Source organism: Simochromis diagramma, unplaced genomic scaffold (assembly GCF_900408965.1).
Source record: "Simochromis diagramma unplaced genomic scaffold, fSimDia1.1 OVJJ01000486.1, whole genome shotgun sequence".
Lineage (NCBI taxonomy): Eukaryota > Metazoa > Chordata > Actinopteri > Cichliformes > Cichlidae > Simochromis > Simochromis diagramma.
In genome coordinates this window covers 3,345,262-3,364,296 of record NW_024387047.1, presented here as the reverse complement: position 1 = coordinate 3,364,296, position 19,035 = coordinate 3,345,262, and the positions used below count along the sequence as shown (strand labels likewise).

Genomic DNA, 19,035 nt, shown 5'->3' with positions numbered 1-19,035 from the left:
GGAAACCCAAAAGCTCCAATATAAATAAATAATAATACAAATAAACTGAAGTATACAGATGATCTAATGAGATTATTTCAGACACTATTAAAATTAAGCTACTATAATTTATAAGAAATGTTTTGTTCTACAACGTGATTTACAGGATGCCATTTTCAATGACGCTTTATTTCATGTTAAGTTTTTCATTAGATATTAATACTTTTTCTTACTAAAACTGCTGTGGAAGAAGACAACATATTATTCATGTGAAAAATTAAAGAATAATTTTCAGTATGAACTTTTTTCAGCCTCTTACAGAGAAATTTTGACCCACTCTTCTGTACAATATTGATTTAGTTCCGTTACAGCTCTCTTAAGGTGCCGCTACTGCATTTCAGTCAAGTTTGAATGTTGTGCAGTCAAAACACCTTGGTTCTTTTCTTTTCCAGCCATTCTGCTGGAGACTTGCTGGTGATCTTGTGATCATTGTCCTGTTCAATGACCCAATTCCAGCCAAGCTTTAGCTTCCAGGTGGCCTTGAATTTATCTCTAGAACACTTTTGTGTAAAGACTCCTGTGAACGTTTCTTTTTCTTTTTCTTTTTTTTCTTTCACATGACTATAGAAATTATGTTCCTACAACAGTCTTGCTAGCTGGCAGTTATATGTTTAAAAGCCTATTTTATTTTTGAACTCACAAGATTAGTCAGCGCTCTAAAATCTAGCAATTTGATGAAAAAGAAAATAACAATCTGGACTGAGAAGACTGAGAAGCTAATCTAGCTGGTTAGCTGGCTAGCATACTCTAGGCTGGGATTTAACAAAAGTAAAGAGTATTTCTACATCTAAAGGCCGAGCACATATATATATAAAATCTCACTCTATTTATTAACATGAATTTTCATTTGTAATTTGATATTTATTTATTTAACATGGATCCCTTTGGACTTCCATATATTGGAGTGTGCAGGTGTGCTTCCCTTTATGAAATAGCAGAACAGATTCATACCGTGACAAGTACCATTAAACTGTTCACGATAGCCAGATTTCCAGAATACAACTGAAGGTATCCAAGGCCACTACATTTATAGAAATGAAAAAAGGGTCATATGCAGGCTGGGAGAAACAGTACTGCAGTGAATTAAAAATAACTCACACAAGGACACAGAAGAATGAGAGCTTTCAACAATGAGTAGAAAGCTCGTCCTTTGGAGGTTTATATTTCTCAACACATGCTCCATTGTAGTGATTTTTCCACCTCCCTTGCCTGTCGTTTTCAGCCCTCTTCTGCCATCTGTTACTTTTGCTATTTCACTCTAAATGTTGTGCCTGCAGGCAGAAACAGGAGTTGTAAAATATCAATGATCAATCCATCATAAAAGAGACTCAAAGTGGAATGTGAATTTGTTCTCACTCAATAGCGCAGGTGAATTCTGTCATAAAGCCTTCAATTACAGCTCCATCCTAAAATAAATATTAAAGCGTGACAGAATTTATAAAATATCACCATGTCATAGTCAGGCAGGCCAATTTTTATCAAAGCCAACTCCATCAAATTTTAAGCAATGTCATAGTTTGAGTACTTATTAATATTTAAAATGGAGCTGCAATTATGAGCATTCCCTTTTTCCACCAGAACAATCCCATATGACAATGCGACCTCGCTCATGAGTCCAAATGTAGAAGTTTTACACATTCAACCCAAAACACACCTGAATTACACTTACTGTACGTATGTACAGTAAGGTACACTTATTGTCTACAAACACTCTCCATCTTAAACTCTCCTGGACATATGCAGCACTTAAACAAATGCTAAAAGTACAGATAATATGTCCAGTAGAGTAGGTTAACAATGACAAAAGACAGTGGAAAGGTGACTCTGGAGTAGTTGTCTATATGGTGGGGGTTCTCCACATGACAACAGTGTATGGCGCGCAGAATCTTGCGGAGGGTGGCCAGAACAGTGAGGCACCAGTTGGTGTGCTCTGGAGGTGCCGCCTCAGGCTTGGGCTCACTGCCCGAGGGGCTAGAGGGCCTGACAGCGAGTTCTGTTGCGGCAGGAACTGAAGGAGAAGTTGCAGCGGGCTCCTTGCGCCTCTTGGCCCTGATGGAGTGAGTGGAGATGGTGGTGACGATGCCGTTCATTTCATCATCAAAGTCGTGCATTCGGTGGCCGTACTGCAAGATAGAGAAGAAAGATTAGGTTTGAATTAAAACAAAAACACAATGCGTTTACATCCGAGAAATCCAACTTACCCCAAAATGCTCATGGTGACATGATGATGACGATGACAATGACAGCGACCACCATGATGAACACAACGACTGTGACAACAGTAATGACCACAACAATCAACAGTTAATGTAAGTACATCCAGGAGTATCTCACCATGAGCATGTGTGCATCAGCGTGAGTGAGGGTGCAGAAGTGGGCCACAGCATACTCAATAAGTGCTCCGAAGATAAAGCTGAAGCAGATCCCCAAATACACATCGATGGCCTTGATGAAGCAGTTGGCATTGGGTAGTGATGTCCGGGCTCCCATCATCAGAGTTGTCATGGTCAGTACTGTGGTCACTCCTGGCACAGAACACAGACAGTGGTCAAGTAGGATTCTTTGATGAACCACTAAAGACCTAAAAAGAAAACCACTGGTTTTTTTGTTTTGTTTTTTTTAACTTAGCCTCTGGCCAAGGTCAGCTTTGAACCAATAAAAAGATAAATGTTGATAACCCAATGCATTTCAACAAAAAAATAAAAATACAAAAATAATCCAGCTTTTGCTCTTCATAGCACCAGTTTTACCAATGGAAACTCAGGTGATGGTTTTCGTGTTTCCTGGCAATATGCTGACATACTTTGTAAAGAAAATGAAACGAGGCGGGATATTTGAATGGACAACACAATCCATAAGTAATATCCAAGTCGAACCCTGCACTGAGTTGCACCTTGTAATCTCACTGCTGACCTTAGTGTGCAATGAATGTAACAGCAAATGATTGTCACGACTGGGCGGCCAATACAGGGAAGAGGACTCAGATGCAGACACCACATGGAGGCTCGGAGGTACAAACTCAGGGGGGCTAAGAAACTGAATTAACTCACTCTATGGCAGGCAAAAACTTCAGTGTTACTAAATACAATACTAGAATATTTGGACACTATGAACAAAAGCAGAACTACGAAGCACTAACTAGGCTAGAACTATCTCAGCAATAGTCACAAGACATGAAAACATAAAACAAGAGTCACACTACGAGTGCGGCAGCAGAGTCCAAAAGGAAAAAGTCTCTTTAGCCGGATGGGGGAGCAGCCAGGGAACCCGACACCAGGTTCCAGAGCAGGCACCCTAAGGTGGAGGATTACGGAGCTACGCTCACAGAGTCATTTTACAGGTGGAGGCAAGGCTTGGGGGGGGGGGGAGTAAGGTCCGGGTGAGACTAAACCAGTCCAGGTTCACTCACTGTGAAAATTTACATGCTTAGATGTTTCCACTAGATACAACTTCAAGAAATGATCATCTAAAATCACAAACTGAAAATCAACACTACCTACCAGTAAGTCCCTGATCTCAGCTTCACTGAGTAAAAGCTGAAAATTCCAAAAGTCAAAACTATCACAAAGGAGAAATCCCTTTGTGAATCCTCTGGCGAGGTCCATCAGTTGGCAACCATTACAAAACAATACTCAACACAGTGTTAAAAATAAGCATTTTAATTTGTCCGGTTACATCTGAGCCCATCAGAAATATTTCTGTAATTCATCAGCAGATGGTGCATTTCACTTCTTAACTAAAGATGAAAGTCTACACTTTGATTGCATCTCAGTCACTTTAGGTTTACTATGATGACTGACAGAGAGCAGGACACAGCAGCAATAATAACGCTTAAGTTGCAGTGTAAAAATATATGACATTTGCTCAAAAAGAAATGTTCTAAATCTGATTCTGATGATTGAATGAACAGAAAAATGGATTATCTCATACCTATGCAAATACGTGCTGGAACAGAAGACAAGGAAATCCAAAATGAAACCCATGAGAGGACCACCAGCAGGCTAGAGGGGACATAGGTCTCCAGGATGAAGTACAGAATGCTCCTCTTCAGCTCAAAGTGGAAGACAAGCCTGGGATAATTGCCTGTAAGAAGAAAGACAATAAGTGCACTAAATTTTAGTACATTTACATGTATTGATGTAATGCACAATAGTCTTTAGTAACAAAACACTGCTTTTTAAAGAATTAAACAATGGTTTTGGTTATCATTGTTACCAGTTTCATAGATGGCCTCTGAGACAGATGTGTAGTGGTCTTCTACTGTATACTGAGCCAGCTGGAGACTGTCTAAACCACTGACAGACTCATTTCCTCTGGTCCAGTAGAACATAACATCATTTATGTTGTAACCCCCTGAAGAGAAGAAAAGATGACAATGAAGAAAGATGCTCTAATTACTATACAGGATAAAATAATTAATTTGATCAGTGAAATTTATCTGTAACTTTAATGATTGTGTGCATGGAAGCAGTGGGAGAGTCTGCAAGCAAAAAGCATATAACAAGAACAGCTACACAATTTATTATGATATTATCATAATAAATTAGGCAGAATTGAAATTTAATTTTTTAAATATCAGTGTTGTTGTAAAAAACACACACAAACATTTTTTTTCTCTGGAACAGTTAGCGGTTTAATGATTTGTGCAATAACTGGTTGATGAGCTCTGATGCCACTTATGCTGAAATGAGTGTGTGTGTGTGTGTGTGTGTGTGTGTGTGTGTGTGTGTGTGTGTGTGTGTGGAGGGGAGGGTCCTGCTGAAGAGCTTAACTCTTGCCTCTTACCATAACAGACTAATCATGCATATTGCACTGGGCCCTAGAGAGCCTAGATAACCCAAATAAAGCTTGGAAAAAGAAGGCATGCAAAATTAATATGATCAAAGATGCCACGGTTAAGTGTGGTTGCACCTTTGACAGAGCAATGTAACAATGTGTAATCGTATCAGTTAGTAATAACTAGTGTTTCTCGTGTAAAAAAGAAAAAAATAAGGATAAAGTGTGATTAATAAGGCTTAACTTCTTAGGTGTATTTTTCTCATTTATCTGCAGAGGGAGCAAGAGAATAACAAAAGCGTGAAGACACGCTGTTGGCAGAAGCTGGTGTGCACCTCAGTAATCTGCCTTGCATGAAACGCTCATTAATTCTCTCTGTTTAAACCCATATGGAGTCATGTATTATTGACCAGAGCCACAATACTAGAAGCATAGCTTTCCTAATGAAGGGCAGTGGTGACTTTGAACCTGAAAGGTCCAATAAATTCACCTTTTTATATTTCATTGTAATTCTCTTGGTAGAGGAAGTCATTATTCTTCTGACCTAAAGCCCTAACGTTACTGTACAAATTAAGAGACACAAATGGTCAGTGGCAAGCTGTGCAATAGCATGGAAAGAGTTACATTCAGTGCCCTGTAGCAAGCAGCCAAGAGTGTTGTATTTTTTTGAAAGCGTCCCCACAAAAATCTGACTTACAGCCATGATTACAAAAGACCGTCACTTTCTTTTGACTCTTTTTGCTGTCAGAATGCGCAAAATATTTTACCGCAATCTTAATTTAAATGCCCCGCACCCTCCCACGACGACGCTCTCTTTAAAGCCTCCTCCTGTGCAGAGGATCCACTTTTGGCACAGCATTAAAAGAAATAAATCCTTGAATATACATCTTCATAAAGAGACACAGAGACCAAGAAAGCGGGAAATAGAGATTGAAGGAGAGGAGGACAGGAGGGGAGAGAGAGAGCGAGAGAGATGGAGAGAAAGCAGCAGAGATAGAGAAGCACGATGAGAGCGAAATGGCAAAGGGGGAGGGGGGGGGGGGGGCATACAGACACAGAGAGAGACAGAAGGAAACAGATGCAGATATTTAGCCTGGAATTATTAAAGCGGTGAAGGAAGGATCCATCATCCTCTCAGTTACCTAACGTTAACCTCCAGATGCCTTTATGCCTGCTGTCAAGTTGCACTGGAGCTCCAGCTAAATGTTTTATTTGGCACTGAGGTCCTGGTGGGCTTCTGGCAGGGATCTGACTTAGCTTAGCCCAGCTGCCGTCATTTAATAGCATGGAGCAAAAGCAAGCTGGGAAGCAAAGACAGTAGATGAGCAGGTGGAAATAGTGGAGAGGTGTGAGGAAGGCTTTTTCTTCCAACCATTTACTGCACAAGGCAATGAAAATGTGTCATAATTAGGAAAAATGGTCTCCCATTTTCAGCAACGTGTCACGAAAAATGTACACTTTTTAAAAGCGAGGAATTTTTGCAGTGTGGTGGCAGAGGTTTTCATTCTACAGTTATTAGGGTACGTTTAAAGGATTTGTAGGATTAGATGGTTTTGGTTCGAGGGACCCTAACTGACCCTGCAGTATAATGACTGTGGCTTTAAGATTATTCAAAGTCTAACTGAATAGTTTGATATTTTAGGAATAAACTTGAAACTGTGCATTAAAAGCCCCTTTGAATTTATATGAATTTTGCTGTGGCACGCCAGCTATTGTTAGATTCATTCTGTTTGCTTTAATAATTCTACTGAATGGACATGTGGTCGTGGTGAAAAAGAAAGTATACCCCCTGTCAGCTTTTTATGTATCAGGCCATAATAAATACAAATCTGGTCCTTAGCAACCTCAGACGAAGTACAAAGCCGGACATATTACACCGAGTCATGATTGAATAAAAGCTAAGTTCAAGTGCAGAAGCAGTGTATGAAAAATTAAGTACAGCTGTACTGTTTCCACAAGAATTAAGAGGGAAAGTAGCAGCCAGGTGTTCATGATCAAACTGATCTTCAGCAAGTAACACCACGTCTATAATAGTAAAAGTCTTTTTTTGAAGAAGTAACTATATAATTAATTGCCCAACATTGGTCATCATATACTGTATTTTGCAGACAGAGAGTTACAGGACTCTCTCCCAGACCATAGACTCAGACTCATAATACAAGTCAGAGCTTTATTTAAAAAAAAAAAGAAAAGAAAGAAAGTTGTGTTTTCAAAATTGGAGTTCAAGTTGTTTTTACTTCCAATAGTGTTAACATACCACACAGGTCATGAACAAGATTTATTTATTAATTTTCATTGTAAGTGGGCTAAAGCACTTAATTAAAAGTAGTCTAACATAAATGTAAATGCTGTAATTTGATTATTTTAATAAACCATGTAACTTGGATGGATTCGATGCTGGCGTGACCACGGTGCACACGTCTGCTGTTGCTCACAGTGGTCCAAGGGACCGCTCAGGGAGTTTGTGTGCTCGCTCAGACACATGAAAAATTAGAGGGAACACTGATTAAGAGCTAACCATAGTTGGGACTGTATCCAGCCCCGCCCTGAGATTCTGAATTGGAAACGCTGTAAAGAAATGGGATGTTTTTACTTTTTCATTATTAAGGGTAGACAAATGCAGAAAACGATTTTTCCATTTAACATTTAATTCATAGCACAATACAGTATGCAAAAAATGAATTAAATGAGAAACCCTGATAGTATGTGGATCTGTCTGCCAAACTGTTGTCATGCCATGTTTTTGTAATTTTTGCTTTCTTTTAGCTCTTTTTTTTTTTTGCCAAAGTACGTTAGGGTCTGTGTGCAAAGATGGCATAGATTTTCTATACAAATCATATCAAGCTGAGCGTTGACAGTGCTGAAAAAGAGGGCACGAATTACAATATCAACAGAGTAATTCATGGTGGAAAAAGAAAACTTTTAGAAAGAAGGATTTTGTAACCTAGCAACAATGAGAGCTTAAGAGAAGTGCTATAAAAATGAGGTGACAGGCATTTCCAGTGCAAAAAGTGCTTTATGTGGACATGGACCCTTATTAAAACAGTGCTCCTCTATGAAATACTGTCTTAGCTGTCCAGGCTTTTCTTACATTACTGATGTCACCATGGAAAATATTTTTCCATTGCTATCTTTTCAAACAAAGAATGCACAGCTGCCCCAGTCTGCCATTTTTGCTCATTACAATGCTTCTGCTAACTTTAGTATGTTTCAACCACAAGGAAAGTATTTGTAATGTTGTTAGCTGTAATAGACTTCATGCACTTACAGCAATGTTACCACTGGCTTGGATTATACTGTATGCCTCTCCTCTCTGGGTTGAACCAGAAAGGTTTTACTTGTCTAAGTCACTATACCAATAAGGAAAGGCATCTGGTGTACAAATCTGCCAATGAGTAGCCAAAAGTAGGTCTTAAACAACAGCTGGGTGAGGGTTATTTTTATTTTCATGTCACCTATTATTACTATTTTTCTTACCATTCTCTTATGGTACATTTGACCAAACCCTAGCCCACAAAGTGCAACTGATGTTGTTGAAATATGACTGTATATCAACCCAAGCCACAAGCCTTTTCCTAATATAACCAAGCACTTAGGTGCCTAAAGCAAAACATGATTAGACTCCGACGATGCTATCATGCCAGAATGGGATCCCAGCAGTGACAAAATTTAAGGTTGTATCCCTCAGGGTCTAGACATTGGTGATGGTCAAGATGAAGATGAAGGCTTAGATGGACCTGAGGTGCATGAACGAGTCTGAAAGGGAGAATGATGGTAAAGCAGTGAAATTTAAACCACATGGACTAGAGGCTGACTGGCTCAAAGAAACTGGACTAGTGTAATGATGTCAGTTTTGAGTTTGAGTGTTTTGAGTGGTAGTGATGTAAAGAACAGATTAGCAGCCGAATATCCAAGAAAGCAGCAAAATGAGTGATTACAGATCTTCCGTGTTGAATTTGCACAAAAAATAATGTAATTTATTTTGGTATATCTTTACGAAAGAGCACAATGAACAAAGCAGCAGCATTTGCGGGAGCACTGTATCTGACATCGTAACAATAAGACTAGTTTGGACAGTTCTAATCCTCTAGCCCAGTGGTTCTTAACCTGGGTTCGATCGAACCCTAGGAGTTCGGTGAGTCAGTCTCAGGGGTTCGGCAGAGCCTCCGCCTTGACATGCACGGCTCATTTTGTGCACCAGTAAAAAACATATCTATGTCTTGAATTTGGAAAAAAAAATCATATTTTATTTTTCACTAAAGAGGGATTCAGTGACTGCACATATGAAACTGGTGGGGTTCGGTACCTCCAACAAGGTTAAGAACCACTGCTCTAACCCTTTTGGGGGTTTCTTCTTGTTAATAGGGAGTTTCTTCTCCCTACTTTCAACAAGTGCTTGCTCATAAGGGATAATCTCATTGTTGTGGTTGTTGTTGTTGTCATTGTTCGCTCTAATATTGCAGAGTTTTTACCGTACAAATAAAAAGCACCTTCAGGCAATCATTGTTGCAGACCATAGCACCCTCCCTACCTCAACCACTGGCTGTTTTTCCTCTCGTTGCATTTTTTTTTAATTTTCATTTTCTTGACTTTCATTGTGCAGTGTTTTTATAGGTGGTTCAGTTGTAACCCGAGGCACTAGCTGTATTTTTCTTTTTTTTCACAGCAGCAGTTATGTCCTTTATGAAACATTTCATCAAGACTGAAGTAAATCCAGTTTATGTATGATGTATGACATTCGTGCAATTTTACAAACACACACACACAACCAATGCAGAACATGAAAGTGATCCATTTCATCCTTTGTTTTGATCGGATTTACTTGAAATTATGCCCACCCACCAACAACTCTGCCACAGCTTCAGGTAGCAAAGATCAGATTTTCTTTAAGTATAAAGTGGCCTTACAGCTCTCCAGTTGTAGCGTGCAGGTCTGCTTGTCCATGGGATACTTGGTCAGGTCCATGTTGCAAGCCACAGTGGTGGTAATCCTAGACAACAGAAATGTTATTTAAGTCCATGAAAAAGGTTACCAACGGCAAATGATATTTGTTATTCCTGGAGACTTTGAAAGCATGAAAGTGGCATACAGTATCCTTTTCAAATCAGCTTTGCCTTTAATTGCTTAACCTTTGGCTACAGTCATCTCAGTGCTTTCTCATGTATTCCCTCCAGGCACAGCACTGAAACATTTACCACAGCTGTCCCTTTCCTCCAGCACCTCATATTTCTCACTTCACTCTGTCATTTTTCACAGCTCCAATTCCCCAAGGTGGTCATTTCTCTCCTGACTATCTTTTCTGGCTTGTTTTACTCTCACTAGTCGTGTTCTCTGACTGTGAAGCACCATCCTCCTCCACATTTTTCTGCCACACTGAAGCGTAGACGGTAAGCACTTCTTTGTATTGAAAGCAAAGGTCCATGAAGACTGGAGAAACTCTTATTTATTCCCAACAATAAGTCAAGAAATTGAATTTCGCTGTACTTAAGGATGACACGTGTTTTTTTTTTTAAAAAAAGAAACACAACTCATGTTCACGTTTAAAATACTGTACTATATACGGATGGACTGTGAAGAGAGACTACCTAACTCAGGTTACTATAACATAACACCCACATACCCCACCAGTGGTCGATTTAGTTGACTGCACATGATTTGGAAAGGCACACACCTGTCCATATAAGGTCCTATGGTTGACAGTGCATTTCAGAGCACAATCCAGCCTGGAGTCTGCAAAAGGTACCTGAAGGACTCTCAGACCATGAGAAACAAAATGCTCTGGTCTGCTGAAACCAATACTGAACTCTTTGGCCTGAATGCCAAACATCATTTCTGGAGGAAACCAGGCAGCGATCATCACCTAGCCAATACCATTCCTACAGTTAAGCATGATGGTGGAAGCATCATGCTGCAGAAATGTTTTTCAGCATCAGGAACTGAGAGACTAGTCAGGGTTGAGGGAAAGATGAATGCAGCAATGTACGGAGACATCCTCGATGGCAACTTGCTTTAGAGCACTCCGGACCTCGGACTGGGATGAGGTATTATCTTCCAACAGGACAATGACCATAAGCACACAGCCAAGATAACAAAGGAATGGCTTCTGGACCACTCTGTGAATCTTGTTGAATGCCCCAGCCAGAGCCTAGAATTGAACGCCTGTTGAACAACCTCCCCAACTCCCCATCCACTGTTTGCAAGGTTCTGCAAAGAAGAATGAATCTGCAAGTGTTCAAAGCTTGTAGTGTCATACTGAAAAAAGACTTGAGGCTATTGTTGTCAGAGGTCAACAGAGTACCTAGCAAAGGCTGTGAATATTTATGTACATGTTTTATTTATTTATTTTAATAAATTTGCATGAGTTTGAAGGAATTTATTTCCACTTTGACATTATGGGGCATTGTGTGTAGAATTGTGAGGTGAAAAATACATTCAATCCATTTTGGAATAAGGCTGTAACATGACCAAATCTGGAAGAAGTGAAGCACTGAATACTTTCCGCATAAACTGTATATGGAAGAATAATTAAAAAAACAAAAGCATTGAGTCAATGAAGTCAAATCCAGATCATGGACAGCTCCTCAATCTGTTGATGAGTTGAGGTTACAGCATGTGACAGTAACACAGTAGGATGTTTAAATCCCTGTCACCACAGTTTTAAAAAAGCTGCCTGCTTGACTCAGTATCTACGAGTGCAAAGGTAATACAAATTTGAGAAGCCTGCCAAGATCCCATCAGATCTTAAGCCTTGCACACAGTACAATATCTGTTTCCCAGATCCTAACAGGACTTATGTTGCATTGATAGCCCACAGCTCTTTGTATTGCCAAATCACATGGTCCTATACTCATACAATCCAATACACAAGTAATAGAATTGACAAAACTCCCTGCTTCGCAATCACATTATCTCATATTCAACCCACGCTTCTTCCCTCAGCCAATGTTCCTATCCATTCCCCGGACTACTTTTCATTGTCTGTCAAAGCAGAAAACAATAAACAGAACAAGCCCATCAACGCACAATCTTTATTTGTTACCCCACCTTAGTGCGTAAAGGACAGTCCCGTTGGGGAAGATGCGGATCAGCCTGTTCTCCACAGTGATGTCATGGAGGAAGGATTTCTTGGAGTCAACAATAAACGTGTCTGGGACCCAGAGGAGCTCAACTAGCCGCCCGTCAAGGCTCAGGCTCTTGTTGCCTTCAAACACCAAGCGCTCATCAGTCCATCGCTGGCGGAGGAATATGGTGGCCGTGTAGTCCTGCAGTAATGAGGCCCGAAAAACGTCATTAGCAGAGCTGATACACTGTTTTTACAAAGCATGTCAGTAATGTGCTGACAGACAAGTCATGTTTTTGCAAACCGAGCTCAGTGTTGTTGTATTTTTACAATTTTTGCAATTTTTACATAGCCCAAAGCCCTTCTGTGCCTCAAGCAGCAGTAATTCAAAACATTGCTTCAAATCAGCAAGTTCTGTTCAAGTTTGTTCTGTTCTTTTAGCACACTGAACTTATTTTTTTCTTCATGACATTATTTTTCAAAGTCTTACTGTTGCATCATGTGTGACAATGTAACCATTTTCATGTGTTGCATGTTAGCTGTAAGCAGAATTTTCTCACAAAGCAAGCATTGCAGGAATTAACCATTCCCAAAGGAAAGTCATTGTTGCACTCACTATTTAATTAAGGCTGGTTGATCACTCTTAGTCAAGAAAGTCCAATCTCATATGAGCAAAACGAGTATGCACTTCCAGTATACTGAAACTTTTGTAGCTTAGTTTTTTGATAAAGATTTTTCTTTTAAACATGGATTAACTCTTGAAAATATGTTTTAAATTCTGTCTTCCCTACTTTTAATTTTAAGTTGCTTCATTGAAGGTCCAGCATGGGGATGATTATCTATGTCTGTTGACCTTACATGTCCTCAGATATGTGATAATGCAATCCAAAAATATAAAGTGCATAAAATTCTTTAAGTTTTTCTTCCAAGGAGCTAGACTTTCTGGTAATTTTTTAAAGTGGTCTTAAGCAATAGTTTACTAGGCTTCCTAAAGGTATTTCAAAGTTGTTTTCTGGGTTTTGGCTGCTTTTTTCATTTACTGAAAGCCGTGTCCTTAAGAAGCAGTAAAAAAAAAGGTCCAGCAATGACCTGACACAGGGCCTCAGAGTTATTCCACCACACTATTTGCTGAAGCGAAATAAATTATCTTAACAGAATAGTGGCGTCAAGAAGCAATTCTTAGGGAGGATAACATGAGAGACAAAGCTGAGGTATGCCAATTATACAAGAACTGAGCTGAAAATAAGTGACAACAGGTCTAATAGAGTGATGAATACAAATTCAAAGTTTCATCAATACGTATGGAGGAGTTTAGAAGAGGGATACAAGAGTGAGTCTCTACTTAACCCTATCTTTTCAAATTATTGGAATTGTAAATGCAGAAAAATACCATCAGATTTTGATCCACCATGTAATACCATCTGGAAAGCATCTGATTGGCAACAGCTTAATTTTTCAGCGGTGCGATGATCCCAAACTCAAGGCCAATGCAGCACAGTATATTTGTATAGAAAATACACAGTGGAAAGCTATCAGTCATGGATTGGCCTCCAGAGATCCTGGACCTCAACATTATTGAAGCGGTGTGGGATCATCTTAACAACGAACAGAATAAAAGGCAGCTGACATCCAAAGAAAAGCTTTGAATGTAGTTCAGGAAGCTTGGAGAACTATTCGAGAAGACTACTTGTAGAAATTTTGAGAAAGCTTGAAAATTCAGACAGCTTTGAAGAATAAAGGTGGTCATACCAAAAAAACGTGTACACATCAGGTTAAAAGAAGTGAGGAAAAAGGCAATAAACTTTTCATAACTGCTAACAGGTTTGATGTTTTTTCAAACATTTCACAATACAGACAGACTGACCAATAAACTCGGAAAAATGATGTGTTCTGACCTGCATTGCACAGTTTCTTGTTGCATTTAATCAGTTTTAACCTTTGTGGTTTATTAGTTAGGGACCCATGAAATGTATCGATACTACCAGTCAAAAGTTTGGTAATGGTTTTTCTTTATTTTCATGACTATTTACATTGTAGATTCTCACTGAAGGCAACTATAAAACTATAAATGAACACGTATGGAATTATGTAGTAAACAAAAAAGTGTGAAACTGAAAACATATTTTAGATTTTAGATTCTTCAAAATAGCCACCCTTCGCTTTCATTACTGTTTTGCACATTCTTGGTATTCTTGTGATAAGCTTCATGAGGTCGTCACCTGAAATGGTTTTCCAACAGTCTTAAAGGAGTTCCCAGAGATGCTGAGCTCTTGTTGACCCTTTTGCCTTCACCCTGCAATCCATCTCATCCCAAACCATCTCGACTGAGTTTAGGTCAGGTGACTGTGGAGGCCAGGCCATCTGGTGCAGCACTCCATCACTCTCCTTCGTGGTCAAAGAGCCCTTACACAGCCTGGAGGTGTGTTTGGGGTCATTGCCCTGTTGTAAAATTAATGATGGTCCAACTAAACGCAAACAGGATGGGATGGCATGTCGCTGCAGGATGCTGTGGTAGACATGCTGGTTCATTGTGCCTTCAGTTTTGAATAAATCCCCAACAGTGTCAACACCCCACACCATCACACCTCCTCCTGCATGCTTCACGGTGGTAATCATGCTTGTAGAGACAATCCAATCATCTTTTCTGTGGGTGGAACCAAAGATCTAAAACCTGGACTCATCAGACCAAAGCACAGATTTTTACTTGTCTGATATCCATTCCTACTGCTTGGCCCAAACAAATCTCTTCTGCTTGTTGCTTTTCCTTAGTCGTAGTGTCTTAGCAGTTATTTGACCATAAAGGCCTGATTCTCCTCTGAACAGTTGATGTGTCTGCTACTGGAGCTCTGCATGGCTCTAATCTGAGATGCAATTTCTGAGGCTGGTGACTCGGATGAATTTATCCTCAGAAGCAGAGGTGACTTGGGGGTGGCTGTAGCTCAGGTGGTAGAGCAGGTCATCTACTGATTGGAAGGTTGGTGGTTTGATTCCTGGCTTCCCCTAGTCTGCATGCCAAATATCCTTGGGCAAGATATTAACCCCTAATTGCTCTCCGATGCATCCATCGGAGTATGAATGTGTGTGAATGTCAGTTAGAAAGCACCTAGGAAAAATGTGCTTGTGCAAAGCACTTGTGAGTGCTCAGAAGAGTAGAAAAGTGCTATATAAGAGCCAGTCCATTTTCCAGCACTCTTGGTCTTCCTTTCCTGGGGCAGTCTTCGTGTCAGCCAGTTTTGATGTTTTGACTTTGACTGAATATGTCATTTTGGGGACACGTTCAAAGTTTTAGCAAATTTCTGGACTGACTGACCTTTAGTTCTTAAAGCAATGATGGACTGTGGTTTCTCTTTACTTAGCTGATTGGTTCTTGCCATAAGAAGAATTCAGTTGTCAAATAGGGCTGTCAGCTGTGCCAACCTGACTTGCCCATTAAGAAGGCAAGAAACTCCACAAATGAACCCTGACAAGACACACCTGTGAAGTGAAAACCATTTCAGGTGACTACATCATGAAGCTCACTGAGAGAAGGCCAAGGGTTTGCAGCGCTGCCAGCAAAGCAAAGGGTGGCTACTTTGAGGAATCTAAAATATAAGACATATTTAGACTTTTCTTTCAATTTTTTCTTTGCTACATAATTCCATATATCTTGCTCTATATATTTGATGTCTTCAGTATTTATCTACATTGTAGAAAGTAGTGGAAATAAAGGAAAGACCATTAATTAAGAAGCTTTGTAGAAACTTTGGTAGTGCATGTTTTCATTGTTTAATTTCAGAACTCAGTAGTGTGATACTCTTACCATGTTGATCTCTGAAATGGTGTCAATGCTGGCAATGTCCAAACTCATACCCACTGTTACCGGACCATCTAGAAAAAAAGAAGAAACCATTCAAAAACATACTGCTCTATGTTCACACACTGCTTACTCCCTTCACTTTTAGTCTACATTAATCTTTGTTAATAGTCTATCTGGCAGACTGACAGACAGACTATTTCAAAGTCTATGTTTTGCTTGAAAATAACTTTTTCTGTGGCACATCGAGAAAGGCTGAGCTGTATCATGACACATTATTATATATTCAAGTTGACCTCAGCTGGTTATGAGTGCTGTGAGTGTCACTGCCCACTCAGCTGTGTCTACACAGACACAAGTAATTTAGAAAGAAAACCAGAGGAGCAAGTTTAGCACCTCTCTAACTGACCGCTGCCAAAACAGACTGAAGATCTCATTATGAGTGCAGCCTTGGGATGACACAGCTGCCACTGGGAGTGTGGCTGTAGCCACAGTTGGGCTTTAGTTCTCACAATTTTGGCTGTGAAACATTCACATTTAAGGCCACGCTTCTTATCTTATTTTCATGTGACAATCTAAAAAGTTCTTATGTTTTATGTTAAAGGGTTACAGCAGCCACATGGCATACAAGAGATGCAAATCTAAAGGCAATGCTGGAGCCTCACTGCAGCAGAATGTTAAGTAGAGTTTTTGGTGCCAGTTGTAATTTTCACGCACACGGCACACAGATTCCAGGTGGAGGAGGGTCCCACGGCAACTGTTTTATATGACCAAGGCAGTTTAGCAACACTTTATCATACAAAGGTACAGTAGTGTGGCAAAAGCTTGCAAGGTTATCAGGTTTTAAGGTACTGATCATGGCATTAACAAAATAGATTTCTCAGGTCTTCAGAAAAAGAATTATTGATACTGTTGCAAACAAAAAAACTGTAAATATTAGAAAACCAACTCTAACCATCTCCGAAAAGACCAGTGATGCCTGTATGCAGTTTGCTGTCATCATGCAGACATCCAGCCAGCTTTTGGGTGGATCATTCTACAACTGTTTGTTCTAATGGATTTCACTGTATTAAATCATCAAACCCTTACAGCATCTCATCTCTAAAACACGGGGATGGGAGGATAATTTTTTCAGGGCTGTTTGGCTGCCTCAAGGGCAAGAAGGCTACCATCACTGATGAAGCAAAGCATTTTGAATCAGATCAAATTATGTCAGGAAACAAATGATCTCAGTTTTAAGAGAGTGTGGGTAATGCGACAAGAAAACAGTGCACAGAACACAAGATGTTCTACCAAAATACAGCTAAAGAAGACCAAAGATTCGAAGCTCCAGAATCACTTAAATCCAACAGGAGTTGGACAAGAGGCCTGACGCAAACCAGTCATGTGAGGAAACCCAAACTTGAATGTACTGCTTTAAAATTATTCTAAGGTGATGTGTTAGAGGCCTGATCAATATTAACCAGAAATGTTTATTCGTGAGATAAAATCAAAGGCTCACATACTTGTACCCATTTTATCAGGTCTAATTTGATTTGATGATGTTTTTTTTACTTTTAGCCTAAGACATTTGACAAAGACGACCAAAATAAATACAAAACGCAGATTTCAAAAGATGATTTTATTTAGTAAGGGAATAATGCTATTCAAGCCTATCTGGCCCTATGTGAGAAACTAAATGCCCCCTAAACCTGGTAACTGCTTGTGCCACTATTGGCAGCAAGTCTGCAACCAAGCATTTGCTATCAACTGGCAATGAGTCTTTCATATCACTGTAGAGGAATTTTGGCCCACTCTTCTTCACAGACTTATTTAATTTTAACCACATTTGAGAGGTTTTGAGCATGGATTTAAGGCTAGACTCTGACTAGGCCACTCTAAAAACTTTGTTTTGGATGTTTTTGAGCCATTCACGATAGACTTGCTAGTGTGTTTCAAATCATTATCCTGCCCAAATGGGCTTGACCTTCAGGCCATGACTGATGGCTGGACATTTACTGTCGGGATTTTATGGTAGAGAGCAGAATTGATGTTTATATCATTTACAGTTACTTTTACGACAGCTGTAACAGGATTCAAGCTTTCTAACAAGTTCATCTTTTGTCTCATCAGTCAAGAGAATATTTTGCCAAAAGTCTTGAGAGTGGTCGAGATGTTTTTGCCACATTTACCAAAAACATCTTGACCAACCAATCCGTTGGGATATTTTTGGTCAGCAGTGGTTTTGCCTTCGAACTCTCCCATGGATGTCATTTTTGCAGAGTCACTTTCTTTTTGCTGAATGATGAACACTTACCATAACTGAAACAAGTAAGGCCTGCAGTTCTGTAAATGCTACCCAGGGTTCTTTTATGACATCTGAATGAGTCATTGATGTGTTCCTGGAGTAATTTTTTGGAGGCCCACACTCCAGCGAAGATTCTCACCTGTTCCAAGTCTTCTCCTTTTGTGGAGAATGGCTTTCAACGTAATTCCCAAAGCTTTAGAAATGGCTTTGTAATCCTCTCCAGACTGATAGATGTGAGTGACTGTTTCTCATCTGTTCTTGAGTTTCTTAAGACCGTGCCATGCTGTGTTTCTGTGATGTTTTGTTCAGATCTTTTAGCCTGCTTCACTTTGTCAGACAGGTTCTATTTAAGTGTTTTCTTGATTTAACAGGTAATCACACCTGGGTTTGGCTAGTGAAAGTGTCCTCGGGGGGGAATCACTTTTTAACTTACGGCCAGTTATTTTTTCTTATAACCTTTCTTTAATTTAAAACTATTAAAATATCAACAAAACAAACACAGGAAAGGGAAAACATTAAAAATTTCCAATACAATGATCTGCAAAACAAAAACAAAGTGTATTCGAAAGTGTATTCGAAGTGGCAGTGGCTGTGTGTGTATATGTGTATATATATATATATATATACATATGCGCATATGTTTTGGATAGCTTTTTTTCCCTTGAAACCATTTAACTGATTAGGGTTATAGATAAATATATAAAATCATGAACTTTTTTCTGCAATTGTAAGTTATTGTGCGTGTATTGGTGCTGACTAAGAATTGTATTAAAATGGTCTGTATTCCTTAATTTTTATGCTGTACTAGCAGCACATCTGTCTTGGAAGCACCCTAACTTCAAGCAGTAGCTATCATACGACAACAGCAGCTGAACTTGAAACGATAACTAAATAATCGGCCACAGCTTCATCCGTCATAGCCAGGCAAGGCGGGAGCAGCTGCGCTCAGAACCGGCAGCTTGCTACTGCTTGAGAGCTGCCTTCAAAAATAAGTAACGTGTCACACCCTCTCTGCTTTATATTGAACTGTTGTGGAACGCAAAAGTGGGGCTAAAAAAATTCTCTCTCTGACCTTTTTCT

General features: G+C 39.6%; 1 protein-coding gene across 1 annotated transcript in view; it reads right to left on the bottom strand.

Moving 5' to 3' along the window:
* Positions 1 to 288: 288 nt before the first annotated feature.
* The window catches only part of LOC120741716 (gamma-aminobutyric acid receptor subunit pi), a 74,074-nt gene continuing 55,327 nt past the window's right edge, over positions 289 to 19,035 (bottom strand). The window contains exons 4-10 of the mRNA XM_040044735.1: positions 15,675 to 15,742; positions 11,860 to 12,077; positions 9,723 to 9,805; positions 4,255 to 4,392; positions 3,970 to 4,122; positions 2,374 to 2,564; positions 289 to 2,162 (exon numbers count right to left, since the gene is read on the bottom strand). Of these exons, the coding sequence (XP_039900669.1) occupies positions 1,797 to 2,162; positions 2,374 to 2,564; positions 3,970 to 4,122; positions 4,255 to 4,392; positions 9,723 to 9,805; positions 11,860 to 12,077; positions 15,675 to 15,742 (1,217 nt within the window). The 3' untranslated portion in view covers positions 289 to 1,796. The remainder of the gene's footprint in view (positions 2,163 to 2,373; positions 2,565 to 3,969; positions 4,123 to 4,254; positions 4,393 to 9,722; positions 9,806 to 11,859; positions 12,078 to 15,674; positions 15,743 to 19,035) is intronic.